This window comes from Arvicola amphibius, chromosome 1 (assembly GCF_903992535.2).
Source record: "Arvicola amphibius chromosome 1, mArvAmp1.2, whole genome shotgun sequence".
NCBI classification, from domain to species: domain Eukaryota; kingdom Metazoa; phylum Chordata; class Mammalia; order Rodentia; family Cricetidae; genus Arvicola; species Arvicola amphibius.
Window position 1 is genome coordinate 52384649 of NC_052047.1, and position 19599 is coordinate 52404247.

The 19599-nt window shown below is 37.0% G+C and overlaps 1 protein-coding gene across 4 annotated transcripts in view; it reads right to left on the reverse strand.

The window, feature by feature from the left end:
- The window catches only part of Slit2 (slit guidance ligand 2), a 346008-nt gene that overhangs the window by 50799 nt on the left and 275610 nt on the right, over window positions 1–19599 (reverse strand). For all 4 annotated transcript variants that reach the window (XM_038332274.1, XM_038332272.1, XM_038332275.1 and 1 more), the window contains 8 exons: window positions 18553–18685; window positions 14975–15043; window positions 13519–13590; window positions 12604–12675; window positions 11132–11203; window positions 8537–8700; window positions 400–524; window positions 178–275 (listed from right to left, as the gene is read on the reverse strand). In XM_038332274.1, the coding sequence (XP_038188202.1) occupies window positions 178–275; window positions 400–524; window positions 8537–8700; window positions 11132–11203; window positions 12604–12675; window positions 13519–13590; window positions 14975–15043; window positions 18553–18685 (805 nt within the window). The remainder of the gene's footprint in view (window positions 1–177; window positions 276–399; window positions 525–8536; window positions 8701–11131; window positions 11204–12603; window positions 12676–13518; window positions 13591–14974; window positions 15044–18552; window positions 18686–19599) is intronic.

Genomic DNA, 19599 nt, shown 5'->3' on the forward strand with positions numbered 1-19599 from the left:
GTTACATTTCCTTTTTGCAACTATAAAATATGAAAATTTACCAAATTAATATATGTGATCTGTACACTAACATTCTTCTTGAAACAATGGCTTCTTATTTGAGAAGAATGGTGCATATTTGGTTAGTTAGTTTGTTATTGTATGTCAGATAAAGGAGGTAACAGCCTGGCTACTTACCAGAATCCATCATTCTCTCCTTCTTTTAAATGGCAAGTTCCTCCATGTTTACATGGGTTACTGATACAGGCGTGGATCGGAATATCACAGTCCTGCCCCTGAAGAAGAAATGCATGTGTTAAGTACAAATAAAACAAGCCAGCTCTTAGAACACAGGGAAAGAAAGAGTAGAAAGAAAACATACAATAGAAGTGTTTTCTCCCAGCTGCGGTTTAGACTTACCTTGAAACCGTATGGGCAGGTGCATCGATAAAAATCGACTGGGTCATTGTTACAGGTGCCATCGTTTTTACATGGATTGGATAAACAGGGGTTACACTTGGCTTGAATAGTAACATCCACGGGACCTACAAATGAATAGACAAATGTGAGAAAGGGATGCCTTCTCTTTTGTCATCACCTAAGTTCATTTATATGGCTTTGTAGAACGGTGAGATTTGGGTAAAGCCATTTGTCACTCAACTTTACACGATTCTCTTCTAGGATGGTACCAGAAATCAGTATCACGGCATCATGCCCAGGAATGCCAAAGGAGGCCTTCAAACTGTGGGCAATACAAGACTTCTGTGTAACAACAGGACTCTGGCTTCATAGCTTAGGTTGTTAGAAGCTGAAATTAATGACATCACTGTCATGATAGTATTTCTGGAAACTATCCATGGCAATGACCTATACCTCAACCTCAGTCAGCTTAATGGAAACTCCAGTGCTATTTTATGTATATGACAGTATCTAGAAAATGTAGCATCTTTTATATACTCCTTTGTATTCTTTTGAGTCATTTTGTTCATTAGTACAAGATGTGGCAGATGATATTTCCAGTAGCAACAAGATGCCGCTGAAATAAACCTTTCAGTCTCACATGTTGTAATATACTTTATAGAAACCTTGTATTCTGTGAAAAGTCTGATTAACAAAGATCAGCCCCAGAAAGTTTCTACTCTTCACACTATATGACCTGCAAGCCAAAATGTGAAAATTAAACTGTTCTCTATAAAGTCATGTTCCTTTAATGCTAAAATCTGTATGGTTTGAGAAAGGCTCTTAGTTCCCCCTTTTTCAACTTCACTAGACTGGCAGAATGGCAAATTAACATCTTTACATAGAAGGTACAAATACTTTGAAAAATGAACTTCACTCAACATATCTCCCATCTTTTCCTTTTTCATGTCCCCCTTCCTAGAAGTGTCTCTCATAGCAAATGTTCTGGCCCTCTGGCTCTCATAGTCTTTCCTCCTATGTTCTCTAGACTGAAATGTAGAGCATGTGCTGACATATATTAATTGGGGGTACACAGTAGAGCTTCTTATTTTGACTAGTTGTGACTTCCGGTCATGCTCTCCATCTCCCGAAGAGAGAGCTTCTGTGATGAGCAGTGAGAGCTACCCTCATATATGGATATGAGAATAAGTACTTAGAATGCAATTAGAAATTATACTTGTTTAGGTAAGTGGCAATAGTAAGTTCTCCTCTAGATCTCATGACGTCACCAAAACTGAGACAGTTACCTGAATTTACAGTGCTAGGCAAGAACTTTCCCATTTTTAGTGGCCTTAAATTCAGTAAGGTAGCTAATGGTAATCTCCAGAATATAGGTACCACTATTGCATCCTTTTGAACATCTTTTCTTGATAGGCATTGTTTGGTTCCGTGGCATTTCAGTTAGAGAGGATGATTGATTGCTTTTCTTCACTGACAGCTTTCATAGTCCTTCTTACATCTCCCTGATTGCACCAACTTTGCTTCTCTCTATATTCCAATCCTTTAGAATCATTTCCCTGGCACATTGATTGTTTCTATTCATTTTCCTACTTATATTTCAGTCTTTAAAGTCATATCATCGGTCTTTTACTTGACTCTAATCTGCAATTCATTTTCTGTGCAGCATATTCCCTCCGTGTCTTCTCCTGACGCCCTCTAATGGTCTAATAATAGTCAGCTAGTGACTTCATGTTGTAGAAATACAAATTTGATTGTGAATCTGTTGTGGACCATGAATAATAGAAATAATACAGCAATGGTAAGAAGCTATGAGCTAACACCCCTCTCTCTCTCTCTCTCTCTCTCTCTCTCTCTCTCTCTCTCTCTCTCTCTCTCTCTCTCTCTAACTTGAAGCTAATTGTTTCCAAGGGATATTTCCTGCCAACAAATTAGCCAGATGTGCACCACCGAGAAATTCATCTCCCCTCACGGAGATGGCTATTTGAAAGTGTCAGTGAGAGGAAGGAGGCGAGTGTATGCTAACCTGTTTGATTTAGATCAAGTTTATCTTAAGAAACCACTACAGTATTGGATATATGAGAAGAGGTGTGTTTAGCTTACTTAATATTTCACAGTGAAAATGAGAAGACAGTTTGGTTAGCACTCTGTCTCTGTAACCTGTTTTAATAGAGAGACTGCTGAATTTCAATCCACTGAAGCCTGAGGGTAGACCTGCTTACAAGACTCCCACGGCAAGCAATGCACCTTACACTAGTGTAGCCACTGCTGAGAATTCTATCTCACTTTGATTTATTACCAAAAGCTCCGGACAAAAAATTCTAACTATAATCCCAGAACCTGCCATTATTCTCTGAACCTTTGAAAACACTAGTCCAATAACAAACTCCTGTCCAAAGTACATGAAAGAAAACTCCACATAGGGGACTTCTGATACCAGGCAATTGGACTGAAAGGAGGCCTTCTTTAAAAGGACAGCTGTATGTTATACTTGCTATTACAGAATTTCTTAAGCAATATTATCAAAGGCATATTTAGCATTCAGCAAATATTAATGGGCATCTACTCTGTGTAAGATGCTAGGCTTCAGAAGATCAAATCCAAATGAAATGCCTGAGTTTCCTCAAAACCTTACAGTTCAGCAGTGGAGATAAGCATGCGCCAGTTAGTGTGGAAAAATCAGGGCAATGCTAGCACACGTGATGAAATGCACATTTTAAATTTGTGTACGCTGTTATGTCAGAAGATTTATGAAACAAATTGTAATAGGATCATGGATTCCAGGAGGAAATTCATGGCCAGTTATTTGTTGCCATTGTTGCAAATGTATTCAGCGTTTAATAAGACTAAGAATTAAACTTCATGAACAGCTAAGAAAAAAATCCATTACCAGAAAAATACGTTAAGAAAGACACGAAGAAAATGTAAACGAAGAAACAGTGGCTACTTCTAACGTAGACGAGAAGAGCTAATGAGGATAATTAAACTGATGGCGCCGGATTCAGCAGGACAGCTGTCATTGCTCTTCTCATACGCCCAGCATAGAAAGGAAAAAGGCAGCTGATGATGGTTGATTAAAAAGTCCTCTGAGCCCACTGGATCTGCTTTCTGGCTGCATATATGTGCCTTTGGCCAGGAAAGAACTTCCAGAGTCAGGATGGATTAGGATAAACAGTAAATGTTCCATGTAATTAGTGTTATCATGGAGAATATGGTTACAAAATATTCAAGAATGGATTATAAATTTTTTTAAATAAATGCATGTTAAAGTCTTTCGTAGTTTCAATTGTTAAAAAGAGTAAAAAAATTATTTACTCCCTCTTATTTTTATGAGTGATGCCTTTTGCTGATAACTATTTATATATCCACATTTTCTTCTGATGATGAACACATTAAAAAAAATCCTCCAAACTAAAGTTATTTCAAAGATAAAGTTAAAGTTAGTGGCATGAGATATGAAAATGTGAAATATTTCCATTGGGTTTGAATAATGCTTCCAAGCTGGTCTAACCAGTAAATTTTTCATCACCTGTAGTTTAAGCTAAATTACTTAACCTTTTTTACCTTGGTTCATAACTAAGGCTAATATTATGTAACAATTTTGTGGCACAAAGCCAGAGGCTTTTACTCAAGCTGTTCAAAATTTCTTCCCCAAAGGAAAATGTGAATCTCTTTAAGGAAACCATTACTATTTCAATGCTGTTATGGAGAGACATGTATCTTCCCTTATAATTCTTGAATGGACAGGATTCATAATATGTAAAATTAGGTGAAGAAATGCAATAAAGCAGATTATGGTGTAATGTTAATATTTTAGGGTTTAAGAAGTTCCTAGTATTACTTGTTATTTGAGGTTTTCTACAAAAATGATGAAGTAAAGAAGTGATGAAGATGATCCTCCTCCTCCTCCTCCTCCTTCTCTTCCACTTTGCCTTCTGCTTCCTTTCCCTTCTCTTTCCTCTCTCTCCCCATGTTTACTGGGCATTGAAACTAGGGCTTCAAGCATCCTAGGCAATCCACACACACATCCTCAGTTCTGTTTTTACAGTCTTTTTTTTCTTGAGAAGGGGAATCACTACTTGTCTAAGTGCTCTGTAACTCCGGCAGCGTTGAGCTCTCCTTGCCTAGCATCCTGAGTAAATGGGATTATACACATGTACCACTACGTCCCAATGGACTTTGTAGTCCCCTGTCTGGTTTGGACTCCTAGCTGTGAACAACATCCATCTCAGTCCTTGTCCTTTCCACTGTGTCCTACTCTCATGTCCCCTGGCCACATGTATAAACCTCCTGATGTCATTAAAATTCTGATTATCATTAAAAATACATAATTGTTGGATCTAATTAGATATATTTAAATATTTCCATCTTATGCATATTTCTGTCACTTCGATTCTCTATTATTTTAGAATTAACTGTGTAAAAACATAAGCCTCATGCAAATATGAGTATAATTATCATTTACTGGATCCTTAACATGTTGGAATATTGCTTTATAATTGGTAGGAGCTCCAACAATATTTGTTAAATGGATAAAAGAAAATATCTTATATTTCCAGTAGAATTTTCACTGTTTCGTTCATTTGAGCTGCTAATGAATGTCTATTAAATGAAAGAAGTGGATAATTTAGCTGAGTGCATAGTTAAATCTTACTAAACCAGGAGCTTTAATGGGAATTTGAAGTCAACAATGACAATAAACCACAGTGGCTTTCTCAGTGAAAAACTAGAAGTAGAAAAGGCAAAAACTCTTTTTATGATTGAAGACTACTTGATCATGCCAGTGCTAATGAGAAGAAGGCAGACATGTGGCTACAAAGACAGCTGATAATTCTTACCACCTGCCCCCATTCAAGAATGCTCTCGCTTTCTTGCTAACTAAATATGTTATGACCTCTTACTTCATCTAATTCCTTTATTTTTACATCATAAAATGTGACTTGCCATATAGGAAACATAATGGAAATGGAGAATACATACTTCAATGAAAATCATTTACACAAAATAATAGTACAGATATTTACTTGTAGAAAAAGTACACTTACACCTGACAATGTAACTGTGTCTTTAGGAAAAAAGTATTTGCTTTCCTCTTTGTAATTTGATTGCATATTGATAAGTCTTAAAACAAGAGGCTGTATTTAGCTGACTCTCATGAACCATTTTACAGTCCTACAAATAATGGGGGAGTTAATTTAAATATGAAAATATAAAATTATAAAATATTTAAAGCCACATCATTTTACTGCTTTCAAGATCATAAAGCATGAATGCTCACAAGACAGGACTCATGAGATTTCCTTGAGTGGATTGTTCCAATAGTAGATTAGAATGCATTGCTTTCAGCCAAACAAATCATCACTAGTGGAGAGTAATAGACTGTGCATCTATTACTACCAGTTGTTCACGTAAAAAACCTTTCTATTGAAACTTCTAAGCGAAGCTGTAGTGAGTTCTGATGGCAGATATTCATAGTTCAAATTGTAGCCCCTTTACTTGGAGTCAATCATTATAACTACAGTTTTGGTATCTCAAGTGGGAAGTGCACAGTTGTTACATAGGAATCATGGGAAGATAAAGCACTCCAGATACAGCAAAATAACATCAATCCAGAGAAATCATTGTTATTGTTACTATTAAAGAACAAGCACTGTACTAAGTGGAATCATGCTTTTATTTCTGATAAAATTAGCTCATTTCTCTAGATTCTTTTTAAACATTACCCCAACTTGGGGTGCTGTCTGATGGTATATTGTTGGTGTCTTGGAATGCTAGAGCAATGCCCTTAACTGCATAGCTATATTGGGTGTTTTCTCTATTTAAGGCAGTGTGATTTGTACATTCCCAGTCATTTCATTTTTGTAAAATATGTGTGTGTGTGCACATAATTGAGAAGTGTAGAAAAGTGTTGTGTGAGTATTCAAGTGGATAAAGGCCAGAATACAACTGAAGTTGTTGTTCCTCAAGCTCTGTCCACCTTCTTGTGTGTGTGTATGACTGTGCATGCACGTGGCGCATGGAGGCATTTATCTGTGTGCATGTGCCCGTGGAGGCCATTGACCAATGTTGCTTGTCCTTAATTACTCTGTGCCTTTTTTTAAAAAGACATCTAATCTCACTGTCTTTGGTTTTCTATTGTTGCAACAAAACACCATGATGAAAAAGCAAGTTTGGGAGGAAAGGATTTATTAGGGTTATACTTCCACATTGCAGTTTATCACTGAAAGAAGTCAGGACAGGAACTCAAACAGGGCAGGATCTTGGAAGCAGAAACTGATACAAGGGCTAGGTTCTGCTTACTAGCTTGCTTCCCTGGTTTGCTCAATCAGCTTTCTTATAAAGCCCAGGACTACCAGTCCAGCAATGGTACCATCCAACATGGGATGGGCTTTCCTTCATTGATCACTAATTGAGAAAATGCCTGTAGCTGGATCTGATGAAGACATTTCCTCAACTGAGGCTCCTTCTTCTCTGATTACTGCAGCTTATGACAAGTTGACACAAACCAGTCAATACACTCGTTGAACCTGAAGTTGTCTAGTTCACCTGGACTAGCTGATTGTGAGTTCCATAGATCTGCTTATCTCTACCTAGACAGAGCTGGGGTCATACACATGTGCCACCATATCAAGAGCTTACTCAAATACTAAAATCCAAACTCTGTTTCTTATGTTTACATAGCAAACTTTTATCAAGGAGATGCTACAGAATTTAGTGACTGGGCTATTTCTCCAGTGCTCCCCCTCTTTTCTTATCTCAGTAGCCTGGAATTAGTCAAGATACTAGGCTAGAAGACTACTGAACATTAGGGCTCCATCTCAACCATTCTAGGGATTTTAATCAAGTGCTGCTCTGTCTGTTTGTTTATTTGTTTGTTTGCTTGGTTTTTTGTCACATGTTCTAGAGAGTGAACAAGTATTTATTCTTGCAAGGCAAACACTTGACAAACTAAGCTACCTCTTCAGCCTTGTCAACTTCTTCAATCTTAAAATTCATTCATGCTAGTACTAGCATATCATGAGGAAACTGAGGCACAGTTTGGTTATGTCATGAAATTAGGTTTTCCTAAGGTACTGGAAAATTAACCCATGCATTTAACCAGGTAGACCGGGGTTCACAGTGCATGAGGTGAGCCGCTACACAGTGTTGCTTACTTAAATACGTTTTTCTTCATGGATAAATGGCCAAGTTTTAGCAGCTTATTTTTTTTTAGAAATGAATGAAAATGTATAAAGGATTGATCACATCACAAACTGCTCTGTATTCCATAATATCTAGGGTTTATATTTTCTTACTTTACATATAGAACTTTCAATATTCTTTTCTTCTCTAGTAATGCTGAATAGGTTTTTAGAAGTATCAACAAGTTAAGAAGAATGAAAAAAATTATCAACTAAATCCACATATTTGGATTCCCTTAATGAAATGATGAATGAAATGATTCTAACAGTGTTATGTATACATACTGTGACCAAAAGATAGTTATTTCCTTTTACAAAAAAAAATTACTAATGTTTTCAATTCTCCACTTAGATTTTCTCTTTATACTATGAATGTTTACATTACTATTCTTACAATGAGAGAAGAAAATAATATTTATTATGAAGATACCATTTAGAATTTGCAGAAGTGCATCAGCAAAGGGGCAAGTAAGGGAAGAGGCAGGAGTAGAAACAAGCAAGAGGGAGTATTCACACAGGGAATCTCAGCACAGGGGCCGGGGGTGAGTGGGGATGCCTGGCTGGAACACTGGGAGGCTTGGCTTGACTCTACTTACCTGGAATGAGAAAGCCACAAGGCCCTGGTAACCCTAAAAGCAGGGGTGCGGGGGAGCATATTCAGATAAAGCAAAAGCAAAACATTTTATTGATTAGAAACAAAGAAAGCCATTTTCAATTTGTGCATTTCTACCTACATTTTCAAGAAAATCTATCCATTCCAGTGGATCTAAGATGGATTTGAAGAGCACAGTTCTTTAATTAGAAATCACAGGAAATGCCTTTCTTGTTCAAGTAGATGGGCAGAGATCATAAACTCTTTTCAACTAGACCTTTGAAGTCCACTCACAAGAGACTGCCATTTCTGTGGTAATTAACGCAGAGAGCTTTTCAAAAGAATTACAAATACTTAAAAGCCGTACCTTGACATGTAAATTTTTTGGAGGGAGTTGTGAGTAACAATTTATCTGCCATTTCTCCAGGACCAGCACAGCGAGCAATTCCAGGTTCCTTATATTCCGACTTCACCCAGTCGGATAACCACTGCATGTTACAATCACAGTAAAGAGGGTTGGCTCCAATCGCTCTGGAAAAAGAACACCACAAAAGCACACATACACACACACACAAGTATGGAAGTATTGTTATTTCCTAACAGAACAGGTTCACAGTGATGCTCAGTAGAAAATCCCTATGGTTTTGTTGATGCCAACAATTTAGAAGAAAATGGCGAAACTGCGGATTACCAATTTCCTTGTTTTGGTGAAGCTGGGATAAATTATGATAACAGTTTCTTGGGCTTTACAAGGTTTCTTTATATGTGAAGAGACACATTTACCTTGGATGTAAGTACATTCTAAGGGCAAATTAGCACTCCTTGCATTCTCCAATTGTTTACTGAGAACTCAGTTACCATGCAAGATTCTGAGGACTCTAGTATAAACAAGGACTCATTCTTGACCACCCCCCCCCCCAAAAGAACTGTCATTTCTAAGGAGACCGAAATATGGACAAACACAAGTCATCCTCAGTAGTAGCTATGCAGCAGCAACATTTAGAAGACGTCTGGAATGTGCAGGTTGACCTTTCTGGGAGGTGACAGTGGATATGAAAAGTCTACACTATTTGGGAAAATTGATTGGATGGAAAAGGCGAGGGATGTTGCTTCAGTTAAAGGACCATCATCAAGACAAATGAAACCCATTCTCCAGAGCTTATTTACACTTTCTCTGTTCTGCCATTTTTTGGTCTCTCTTTAGAACCCTGCATTTAGTTATACAAATAATAATAGTAATGGAGGAGAAAAGAGATAGTATGTCTGACATCACTATAGCCTGCAGGAGCTGGGATAACCTGCTTATGTAAATAATTACCTAATTTTATTTAAAATAGCTATATGTGAAGGCAATATTAATAACAAGTTATTATCATTAATGAGTAGATTAATTAGCGGGTTCAGAAACTCACCATGCTTGGACACAGAAGTTATGGTATGTAAGGCAGTTTTTAAAACCACAATTAATACCTTCTGATTATTAACAGAGATTTATAGTTTAATCATAACCTATCTCATTCATCTTTAGGATACCCTCTAAAATATATTTGTAAATTCATAACACCTTGTATTGTAAGAATAAATGTCCAATTTGAATCACGCATCACAATGAAGTAATTATTTCTTTTGTCCGACACAGTTCAAATCAAAACATGAGCAGAATGGTATTTTTGACTAATTTGTTCTCATGTCTATTGACATTTTCAAATGCTCTCCTGAATCCGAGGAGAAAGAAGTGGGTGAGAAGAGTTATTAATGACCTCAGCGTGAAAGAAAAATGTATAACTGAGAAGCAAGGCTGATCAGGGACAAGACAAAGACATTTGAACTGGATCACTGTTGTGGCGAGAGTCATCTAAGGACTCTTTTCTCAGGTTAAGCGGGATAGCCATCTTTCATGCTGTGTGGCCTTTTCTATTCCAGGACCCTAAATCCATTTCCTCCTTTCTTTAGCATTCTCTCAGACAGTGGCAATGACACCCCCAAAATAACTATTTACTCATACTGTATCTCATGAACAGAACATTTGAGGAGTGTGCAAATTCAGGCAAAACATGATTAACTACAGGATATCATTCTTTCACTGTCTGTCTGAGTTTTCTAAATATCTAATATTTTTAAAATTTGTCAATTTTACTGAGGTCATAGTCTCTTTGACACTCCAAAAGAACCAGATAAATATGACTGTTGGATTCAAGTGTAGCATCACACGGGGAAGCTTCATAGTCTTGGACAGATTTCTTCCCTTCTAGGATTGATATCTTAATATTACATTTTGTAACAGGACATTCACCAGCACTAACTTTTGGTGCCTGAATTTTACATATATATTTTTTCTTTATATATATACATTCATGTATACATATATACATATATATCCATATATATGATCCATTTCTACCTCTATATTTACTTCAAGTATAATATTCAATGCAAGTATAAATATGGAGATTAGAAATGGATTGCGGAGAGAGCACATACAAAGAAACATGTCACAAAGCACTATCTGACTATAAAATATTGAGTAGTGTCAATGTCAGTATAGTACAGCATTATTGTCAATGCGAAGGAATATTTGTGGTCTAAATGAATCTAGGTTGACTGAACCGGTGTATGATTCATAGAGGAAGTGGTATGTGGGACACAGCTTTGGGAAGTGGAGTTGGGTAAGAATCAGAGAACAACGAGGGAAAAACTGACAGCATCACTGGGTATCTATGTTCCTAGAAAAGGCACCTATGGCTCAGCAGAAACCACTCAATTGATTGAGACTTCCAGTCCAAAGGAGAAATTTAAATTTCCTTGTAGGCGATAAGGTATCCAATTTGTAACTCTGCATTTTCTTTAAAGATGAAATCAAGCATGGCTTAGATTCCAGCAAAGGGGAGGTAGAGAACACTCCCGAACTTGCTCAGCAGAGAGCATCTTATCCCAGCACTACAACCATGAGCCAGGTACTCACAAGTGTGATAAAGCTGAAAGGTCATTGAAGGCGCCTTCTGGCACAACGGAAACATCATTTCCATGTAGAGACCTAAAAGTGAGAAAGGGAGTTCAGAGGAGTATCTCTACATGTACAAGGACTTCGTTTTTATTAAACACTTAAGTCAATGGAAGAAGGTGATCTATTCTGGAAGCTATGTTTGAACAGCAGATATTTATTAAGAAAAAAATCTCAGCCCATACTTCATACCTTCTGCACAGAATGAATTCCAGATTGAAGAATTAAATATAAAATTAAAATTAGCAACTCTTTAAAGTAAAATACACTATCTGTATAGTCATAGGGTGGGGAAAACTTTCAAAAGGACAATACAAAGCTCAGAAACGGTCAAGAAGTGTACTAAATATTTTATAAAATAAAATCTGTTAAAGTGCTGGCTGTGCGCAAGAAACTGGAGGGAATATATCAGAACCCTGAAAGAGGAAACGTTTAATTCTTTCATTAACAGATGTAAAGCCAGTAGTAACGGAACAGATGTCTGTGCTCATAATGGAGATTATCTAACAGGTCATGGGTAATGAAGCCATCAGGCTCCCCTAGAACACGCAGCACAAATGTTCATTAACCATACATGTCAAGTGCTACAGTCATTAGAGATGCTAACTGAACAGCAAGGAAACATAATTTCCAGTGGGCCAGAAAAGGAAAAGAATTCTTAAAACAACAGGACGAAAAGTTTACAAATGTGCTTTGAAAAGAGTACTCTATGAAACCGCGGGTGGGTGGAAAAGAGAATCTGTTAATTAACCGACAAAATATTGTTTGGGGGACAAGTTGACAGTTCTGGAACTATTGTAACGTCATGAATAGAACTGCCCTTCTAAACCATGTTTTCACGTTAGAGCATTTGTAGCAAAATGAAAGTATAGATGGCTTGTTTGAGTGTTATGAGAAATAATAATAACTTGCCATTAATCTGAATGATAGCGAGGATAGAGATAGCTAATAGTTGCTTTCTACAATCTTAGAAATACCCTGTACCTGTTAAACAGCTGAGAAACAACTACACACATTAGAAGAGGAACATATTAAAGTGTTAAATAAAAGTGACTAATGGAAGACCAAAAAAGGATCCTACTCATGTCTCTTAAGAGTGGCATAGCGGTGGGGTTACAGATATTAGGATGTAAGGATACAATCAAAGAACAAAGCCTGGAAGAATACATCAATCACATATGCCTGGAAAAATACATCAAACACATATATTTCAGGGTAAAAGTAATCAAACATAATGTGATTTCTAAAGAAACGATGTTGTTTTATTTTTATATAATGACACCATATAAGACAACTCTCCCAATTTCGAATTTACAGTAAAACGTAGCACATACATGATAAAAAAAACTGAGAAAAACAAAGTGATGTCATCACTCAAAAGATAGCTCATAATTCAGATTACCCATAAAGGCGATTAAGCACAGGACACTTACAGTAACCGAAGAGACTTCAATCCATCAAAGGTTCGTGGAGGAATACATCTCAGACGGTTGTAACTGAGAATTCTGAAATCAGAAACATGTCAATTTAACTTGGGAATCTAATTACATACAAACCTTATTTTAAAACAAAGCCATTCAGAGACTGGCTATTTGAACAGTTTATAAATTGAATATATTTATACATCATTTACATTGCTCACCTGTGTTCTAATCTTAATAGGATACATTTCCTGAATATAACTTGGAAACTTTCCCCACTGTGTACACATGCCACACTTATTCTCTGGCTCAGATATCAGGCCCTGTGTGGTGGTTTGAATGATAATGGCCCCCATAGGCCTAGAGATTTGAATAGTTGGGCACTGGGAATGACAGTATTTGAAAAGGTTAGGAGGTGACCTTGTTGGGAGAAGTGTCACAGGCTTTGAGGCTGCAAATAGTCTGTTCCAAGCCCAAATCCTCTCTTCCTCTTGCCTGAAGATGCAGATGTGAAATTCTCTGATACTTCTCCAGAACCATGTCTGCCTGCATGCCACCATGCTTCCTGCCATGAGGCCAGAGGACTAAACTTCTGAAACTATAAGCAAGCCCCACTTAAAGGCTTTCATTTGTGATTTACCATAATCACGGTGTCTTTTCACAGCAATAGGACAATGACCATGATGCCCTGAAAGCTTAATGTAAGGATTTATAGTAACAGTCATGAACTTAAATATTGTGTGTTTTATAGCAAACCAACATTCTGAGTAACTTTTCTCTTTGTGGTTTATGGAAGCTTTGTCTATTTCTCTAGATGGTATTTACATTCCATAAGATCAGACTCTCTCTTCTTCAGTAGGGCCCATCTAGTAAACCCTTCCTGCCTCATGAAGAAGTGAATATTCAGATCCACACTTTCACACTCACAGGGTGAGAAGCTGGGTCATGTTGCTGAAGCTTTGATTGGAAAGTGTGCTTATTCGGTTGTTACTTAAGTCTCTGAAAGAGAAAAGAGAAGACAAGGTGTTTGCTATTAACTAGAATAACAAAGCATTCATTCTTAGGGTTAGGAATAAACCACCAGTCCTTACAAGTCCATTAGGGTTAAGAATAAAATACCAGTTGTTACAGTCCTATTAACTCTCCATTCTTTACCGCAACTGACATATATGTTCACTAATACACATAATCAAATTTGCTAATTGAAACCATTCCCAAGTTCATTACAATTAAATTGTCATCATAAAAACACCTGTGCTTTGGCCTTTGTCTAAGCCACCGACGGAGAAGGTTCTCAATAAATATTTATTTAGTGAATATGTAAAGACGTTCAATATTGCTAACTGGAATTTTCAGAATGCATAGTGTAATTTTTACTTGTAAAATATATTACATGGCTATTATTATATTCTCTGTATGATCACATCATTCAATCATATACCTATTTGCTAGCATACATATATGTGTGTATATATAATCATTATAGGTAGCTATTATTTCTCATGGATCAAAATACAACACATGAATAAATGGAACATCAGTAAGAGGTAAGGGTCATCTATTCCTGTATTTACTTTCTAAAATACAAACAAAAAGTACACACATAATTGTGAAAATGATAGGAGCTTTATAATCCATATTTTGGATGTTGAAATTCTATTCCAAATTAAAATAATAGTTACATGTTGTTATAAAAGGCATTTTCATAATGGGTCAAACTGTAACCATAAAATCACTTAATTCACAGGAAAAGAAACAAGTTAGTTTTCAAAGATAGAAATCTCAAATGAATACATAATTAGTATTTGGAAATTTATACTCAGAATGTCAGGATCATTGTTTCACTGTATTAGATAGGGTTTAAATCCACATGCCTGTATAAAATGAAATTTAATATTTATAGTCCCTAAATTATTTTAACATGTCTCATATAAGAAAGTCAAGCAAAACATGTATTTTCAGGAAAGTTTTGACCGTACTTTATTTACTATATAAAATGAAATATTCCCCACTCTTTTCATGACTTCTATAGTCTATATAGAATATATATAGTCTATATATATAGTCTTCTATAGATACTATAGTATCTATAGTCTTATCAATAAATCATCCAGCTTTACTGTTTTTAGAAGCTTTTTTTCCCCTCTGAGACGTTATTGGATTGCTGCTTATAGGAGTAGAGATGTTTTCCCTAAGACACTGCATCACAAGATCGCTATTCCACAGAGATGGAGCTAGCGATCCTGAACCACAGTGATCCAGGATCCGCGCGAGTCACTGCCAGTGATTTATATTACACAAAAGGCTCTCTAAATCTTCTGCCACTTGACATTCTCCTTTTAACGAAATAACAAAGTTAAAGGTGGGAAAATGTTCTACTTACATGAGTGTTAAATGTCTGTAGTCGGAGAGCTCCTTGGGGAGCAGGGTAAACTGATTCCCATCCAGATACCTAAAAACAAGGACATACAAGGTCACCTTACACAGTGACAGTGGGGAATCACAAGCAAATGAACAATATTTACTTTGAACAGAGATGAGGCACAACTTGGCAGTATTCTCCTTGAGAGATCATATTCCAAGCTGAGATCATTATTCAAGACAAGTAAAGGGCACATCACACGGGCCTTCAATCTAGAACTCTTTGTGGCTCACTTAGGCTGATGCACAAACCTCAGGGCAGAATGGTGAGTCCAGTTCTTTGTGGTTTAGCCAGGAAAGCAAGCCAGGCATCTAGCCATTTCTGTACCAGTAAAAAGGTCCGTCCAGTGACTTACATTTTTATGTGGCCTCCAGTTTATTTGTATTTATGTAGAGACAGCACCATGAAGATGAGGAATTGTTAGCTAAACCTAGCTATTGAGTCTGAGTGCTCTCTTCATTGCTTGTATATACACATATCTTGACATAATCGTTAAATAACAATGGACAGTTTTAAGGAGATATTTGAGAGCAATTAGACATAACCTCGAAGTAGATTTAGTGTCACATATCTACTTGGAGAGAGAGGTCTCAAGAGCTTCACAGAACAGCATAAAACTTTTTAAGTACAAAAAAAGAAGCACGAGAATGCAAAAGTATTTTTCAAATAAAAGTACACCTTTGTCCTTATATTGGGGTCAGAACACAGCCAAGTCACAAAGGAATCAGCTAACTGAGAAGACATAAAATAAATGGAGGTTGGGAGTTATATCCACGATGTCACAAGAAGAAGAGTAAATCTTTCTCTTCTCAAAGCTCTCCTTTCCCAGGAAATAGACTCTAGATTAAGAGCCCGCAGCACTCGGGTCACCTGCCAGCGAGGGAACTGGTAACAACTCTGGACCTTTAGAGATGTAGCCTTTCCTGCTCCAGTGCAGTGACCAATCTTGAAGTTGAAGTTAGAATTGTCATGTTTATAGGAAAAGCCAAAAAGTTAACTGACATACAATATTTCAAAATATAAGTAGATATATAAAATGCACAGGCTATACATACAAGTGATCAGTGCGAGATTACAAGTCATATTATGACTTCTGGTTGAGTACTCAAATTTCTGGTAAATACTTATACGTTGCTTTGTCTTGTTTCCTTCATTTTCCTAGCGTGTTTTGTTTTGTTTCGTTTTGGTTTTGCTACCACTAGAGGGAAGCAGCGTTCCACGAACTTCAACACTCTCCTTTTCCCAGAAATGTAGCAGCAACGACAAAAGGACTCAGAACTCTCTGCATGTCTAAATGGGCAACTGTATAAGGGGGAGATACATGGCAATGATTAAAACTAATGGATACCATTTGCTTATACTTGTCCAGCAATACGTTGTAATTTTACGACATTCTTAATAATTTAGTGCAATACACACACGCACATTTTCTAATATATGGATATATATGTATGACTGGTGAGAAGGCTCTTGCTGACTTGGTAAGATTCTAAGAATAATCTCTCTAGGAGGTAAAACTTGGATCTCAAGAGATGAATTAGTATTCTTCTCCTGATCTATATAGAACAAATTTTATATATAGAAAAGAAACTTAAACTATTTAAAAAATGAGCTTTAGTGTGATGTAGAATCAACTTAAAGTGAAAAAATGCATATATAGCAAAGATATGGTGAAACAAGAAATGGAGCTAAATACATCCATTAAAGAATACTTAATGTTTTTTTTTGAATAAGATGAAGACAAAAGGCAAGCTGAAATGGAAGAAAAATATTTAATATCAATGAGGATGTGAATGTCCTGTTCATCACTGGGTTATTTATAGAGCTTCACCCTGCATATAGAATAGCCATAGGGAGTGGGGAAGGGTTACAGGCCCATATCATGTTCTGAAAAATATTGAAACAACAGTTGTGTAATTAAACACACAAACACAGTGGTTACAGCCAATTAACTCTAGTGTTTGTTAGAAAGAGAAAGAAACTGAACATTTAACAGCATTTGGAATCTAAGGAACACATTTTCCCCATATGCTATGACTGTGTCTTCTTCTCTGAGTGTTCTACTTAGGACCAAAATAGGATCCATGAACTGAACATGACTTGCAAAATGAGACTCTGGCATACTGAAGAGACATGCTTTTCACTTGATCTTAGCCAAAAGCCTTGAAGGCAAAAAGCAAAAACATTCTTGAACTTCGCTAGCCATGTTGCACATTGCACAGATGTTGATGAGAGCTGATAATGTGGTGTCTTTGCATGTATTTCCGTGAATGATAGGCACATATCAGCAGAAGCCACATGTGGATTTAAAACATTAATCTATAATTCTAAACTAAACAAGTATGATGTGACTCCCTTTGATTTAGATAGCACATTTTCCCATCAAATTCTAGTTTAGTTGTAAAGGAGTGGAATGAATTGGGTACAGTTGCATCTTTATTCTTGCATCTGATTTTTTGTTGTATTACATTCTGAATCTGTGGCATGGATCCAGCCATAGGTCTTTGGGCTGAAGGACTGACGTCTGCAGGTCTACTTAGATGGATATTGGCCATGCAATTTATATTTAGATATCAGTTATGCAAGCATGGAAAATAGTTGGCCACATGCCTTTTGTATCTAAAGGACACTGACGAGTCCAAAGAGACATTGCCGCCTTCAAAAGGCAAAGGTTATGCCAATTTCTTCTATTCCCAAATAATTATTGTCCCGTATGGTTAAGTATCATGCTAGGAGTCAAGTATATAGCACACTTGACATTGCAAATAAATTAACTATACAACACTTCCCAAACTGCGATTTATGGAACAACAATTTTTTAAATGATCCAGGAACAAAAAGAAGAGGCTATAGAAACTCTAAGTGTAGTATTTATGTATGTGTGACTGTCCCTATTGGAGCTTAGCTGCTGCAGAAAATGCAGTGAAGGCACCGCACAAGCTTATCGTGACAAAAGCGCAGTGTGTATAGCCAGTCATACACAAGCTTTCCTCTGAAGTGGCCTCTCAATTACTCCTTTATAATTTTACTTTATACGCATTAACCAGATGAGGAATGTGACCTGTAAACAGGATCCTAAGGATTCTTGTTAGATATTTATACCCCTGATATATAAAACATGAGTTGTGTAGGAAAGAGAAAAACAAACAAGACAGTTACTTTAAAAGTCAGCTTGGCACAATTTAGAGTTACCTAGGGACAAAATTTTAACGTGAGATTTTCTAGAGCAGGTTTGTCCCAATTACATTAATTGTTGGGGGAATGTCCAGCCCACTGGGGATGGTATCATCCCCTAGAATTTGTTCCCAGACATTATGAAGTATAGAGGAGGGGCTGTGCACAAATGGATATGCAGACATTCATTCTCTCTCCCCTTAACTGCTGAGGTGACCAGCTGCTTCTAGTTCCTGACTTAATTTTCCTGTAATGATCAACGTGGACTTGCATGAAAAATCCATCTTTGTTCCTGTAACGCTGGTCGTGTCCCAGACTTCAATCCCAGGAAGAGAGAGCGAAGAAGGCCAGCAAACTCTACTTACAGCTCTGTGACATCTCTTGGGATGCCTTTCGGCAGGAACTTCAAGCCCTTGTTGCTACATCGGACTACTGTATCCAAGCAAGTACATTCCGAAGGACAGCGAGAGAGCGGCGAGCAACTGTTGTCGTCGTTCCCTAGATCGCCACATGAAACACAGAAAACCACCAGTTTTTGAAGGGGCTGGAGTGGAGTTTATACATTCACATGAATTTGACAAACACAAGGGTCTTGAGCTATATAACAACTTATGAAGAAATCACTTACAGAGTAACACTATATATGCACTCCTTCCTAGTTGCCTAAAGTAGAATTTCAAAACACAACTTAAAATTTTGAACAACTAACACATTTCAACTAACAATTTTCAGTTACTTATATACTTTTAAGTAAGGATATTCCAACATAACTGGGTGAAGGAGAAATCGCAAAGAAATGTACATAAAAGGACAGATTTTCTTCACATGTTTAGGAGAATTGCATGAACAGCTCTTGTTAAAAATGTAGAATTCAAACTAGTTCCCTGCTCACCGGCAATAAACCAACTTGCTCCACCCACCTCATAGGAATATAATGGGAATGAAAAGCAATGGCAAAGAGCATTAGAAATGGGAGACTGACTTTGGTTGATTTGTTAGGACTTCTATATTACAGTGGGTTTTATTTGTTTGTTTGTTTTATTTTATTTTTCACCTTTGGACATGGTAGCTCCTAAAAGACATGCTGAGAAAAAGTTAAAAATAAGCTCTGTGAGTATAACTTACAAGTTGGGAGCTTGGAAGTCTTTTAGAACATTTATAAACAGGCAGGAAGTAGACTTGAATGTGAAAGGGCAACCCTAGAACAAGTGCTTTGCTGCTAAGAACAAAGAACAAAAAAAAGCAGAACACGGCACAGTCCTTAGGTAGCAACTGGACCGTGTCTTAAGAGCTGCTTTTGAAAACATTCTTGCCAGCCCATGAGCCCTGCTTGCTACCTTGTCCTATTGTACTGAAGGAAGTATACTCCCTCAGACAACAGAGCATCTCATTGGTCCTCTGAATGAAGGGCT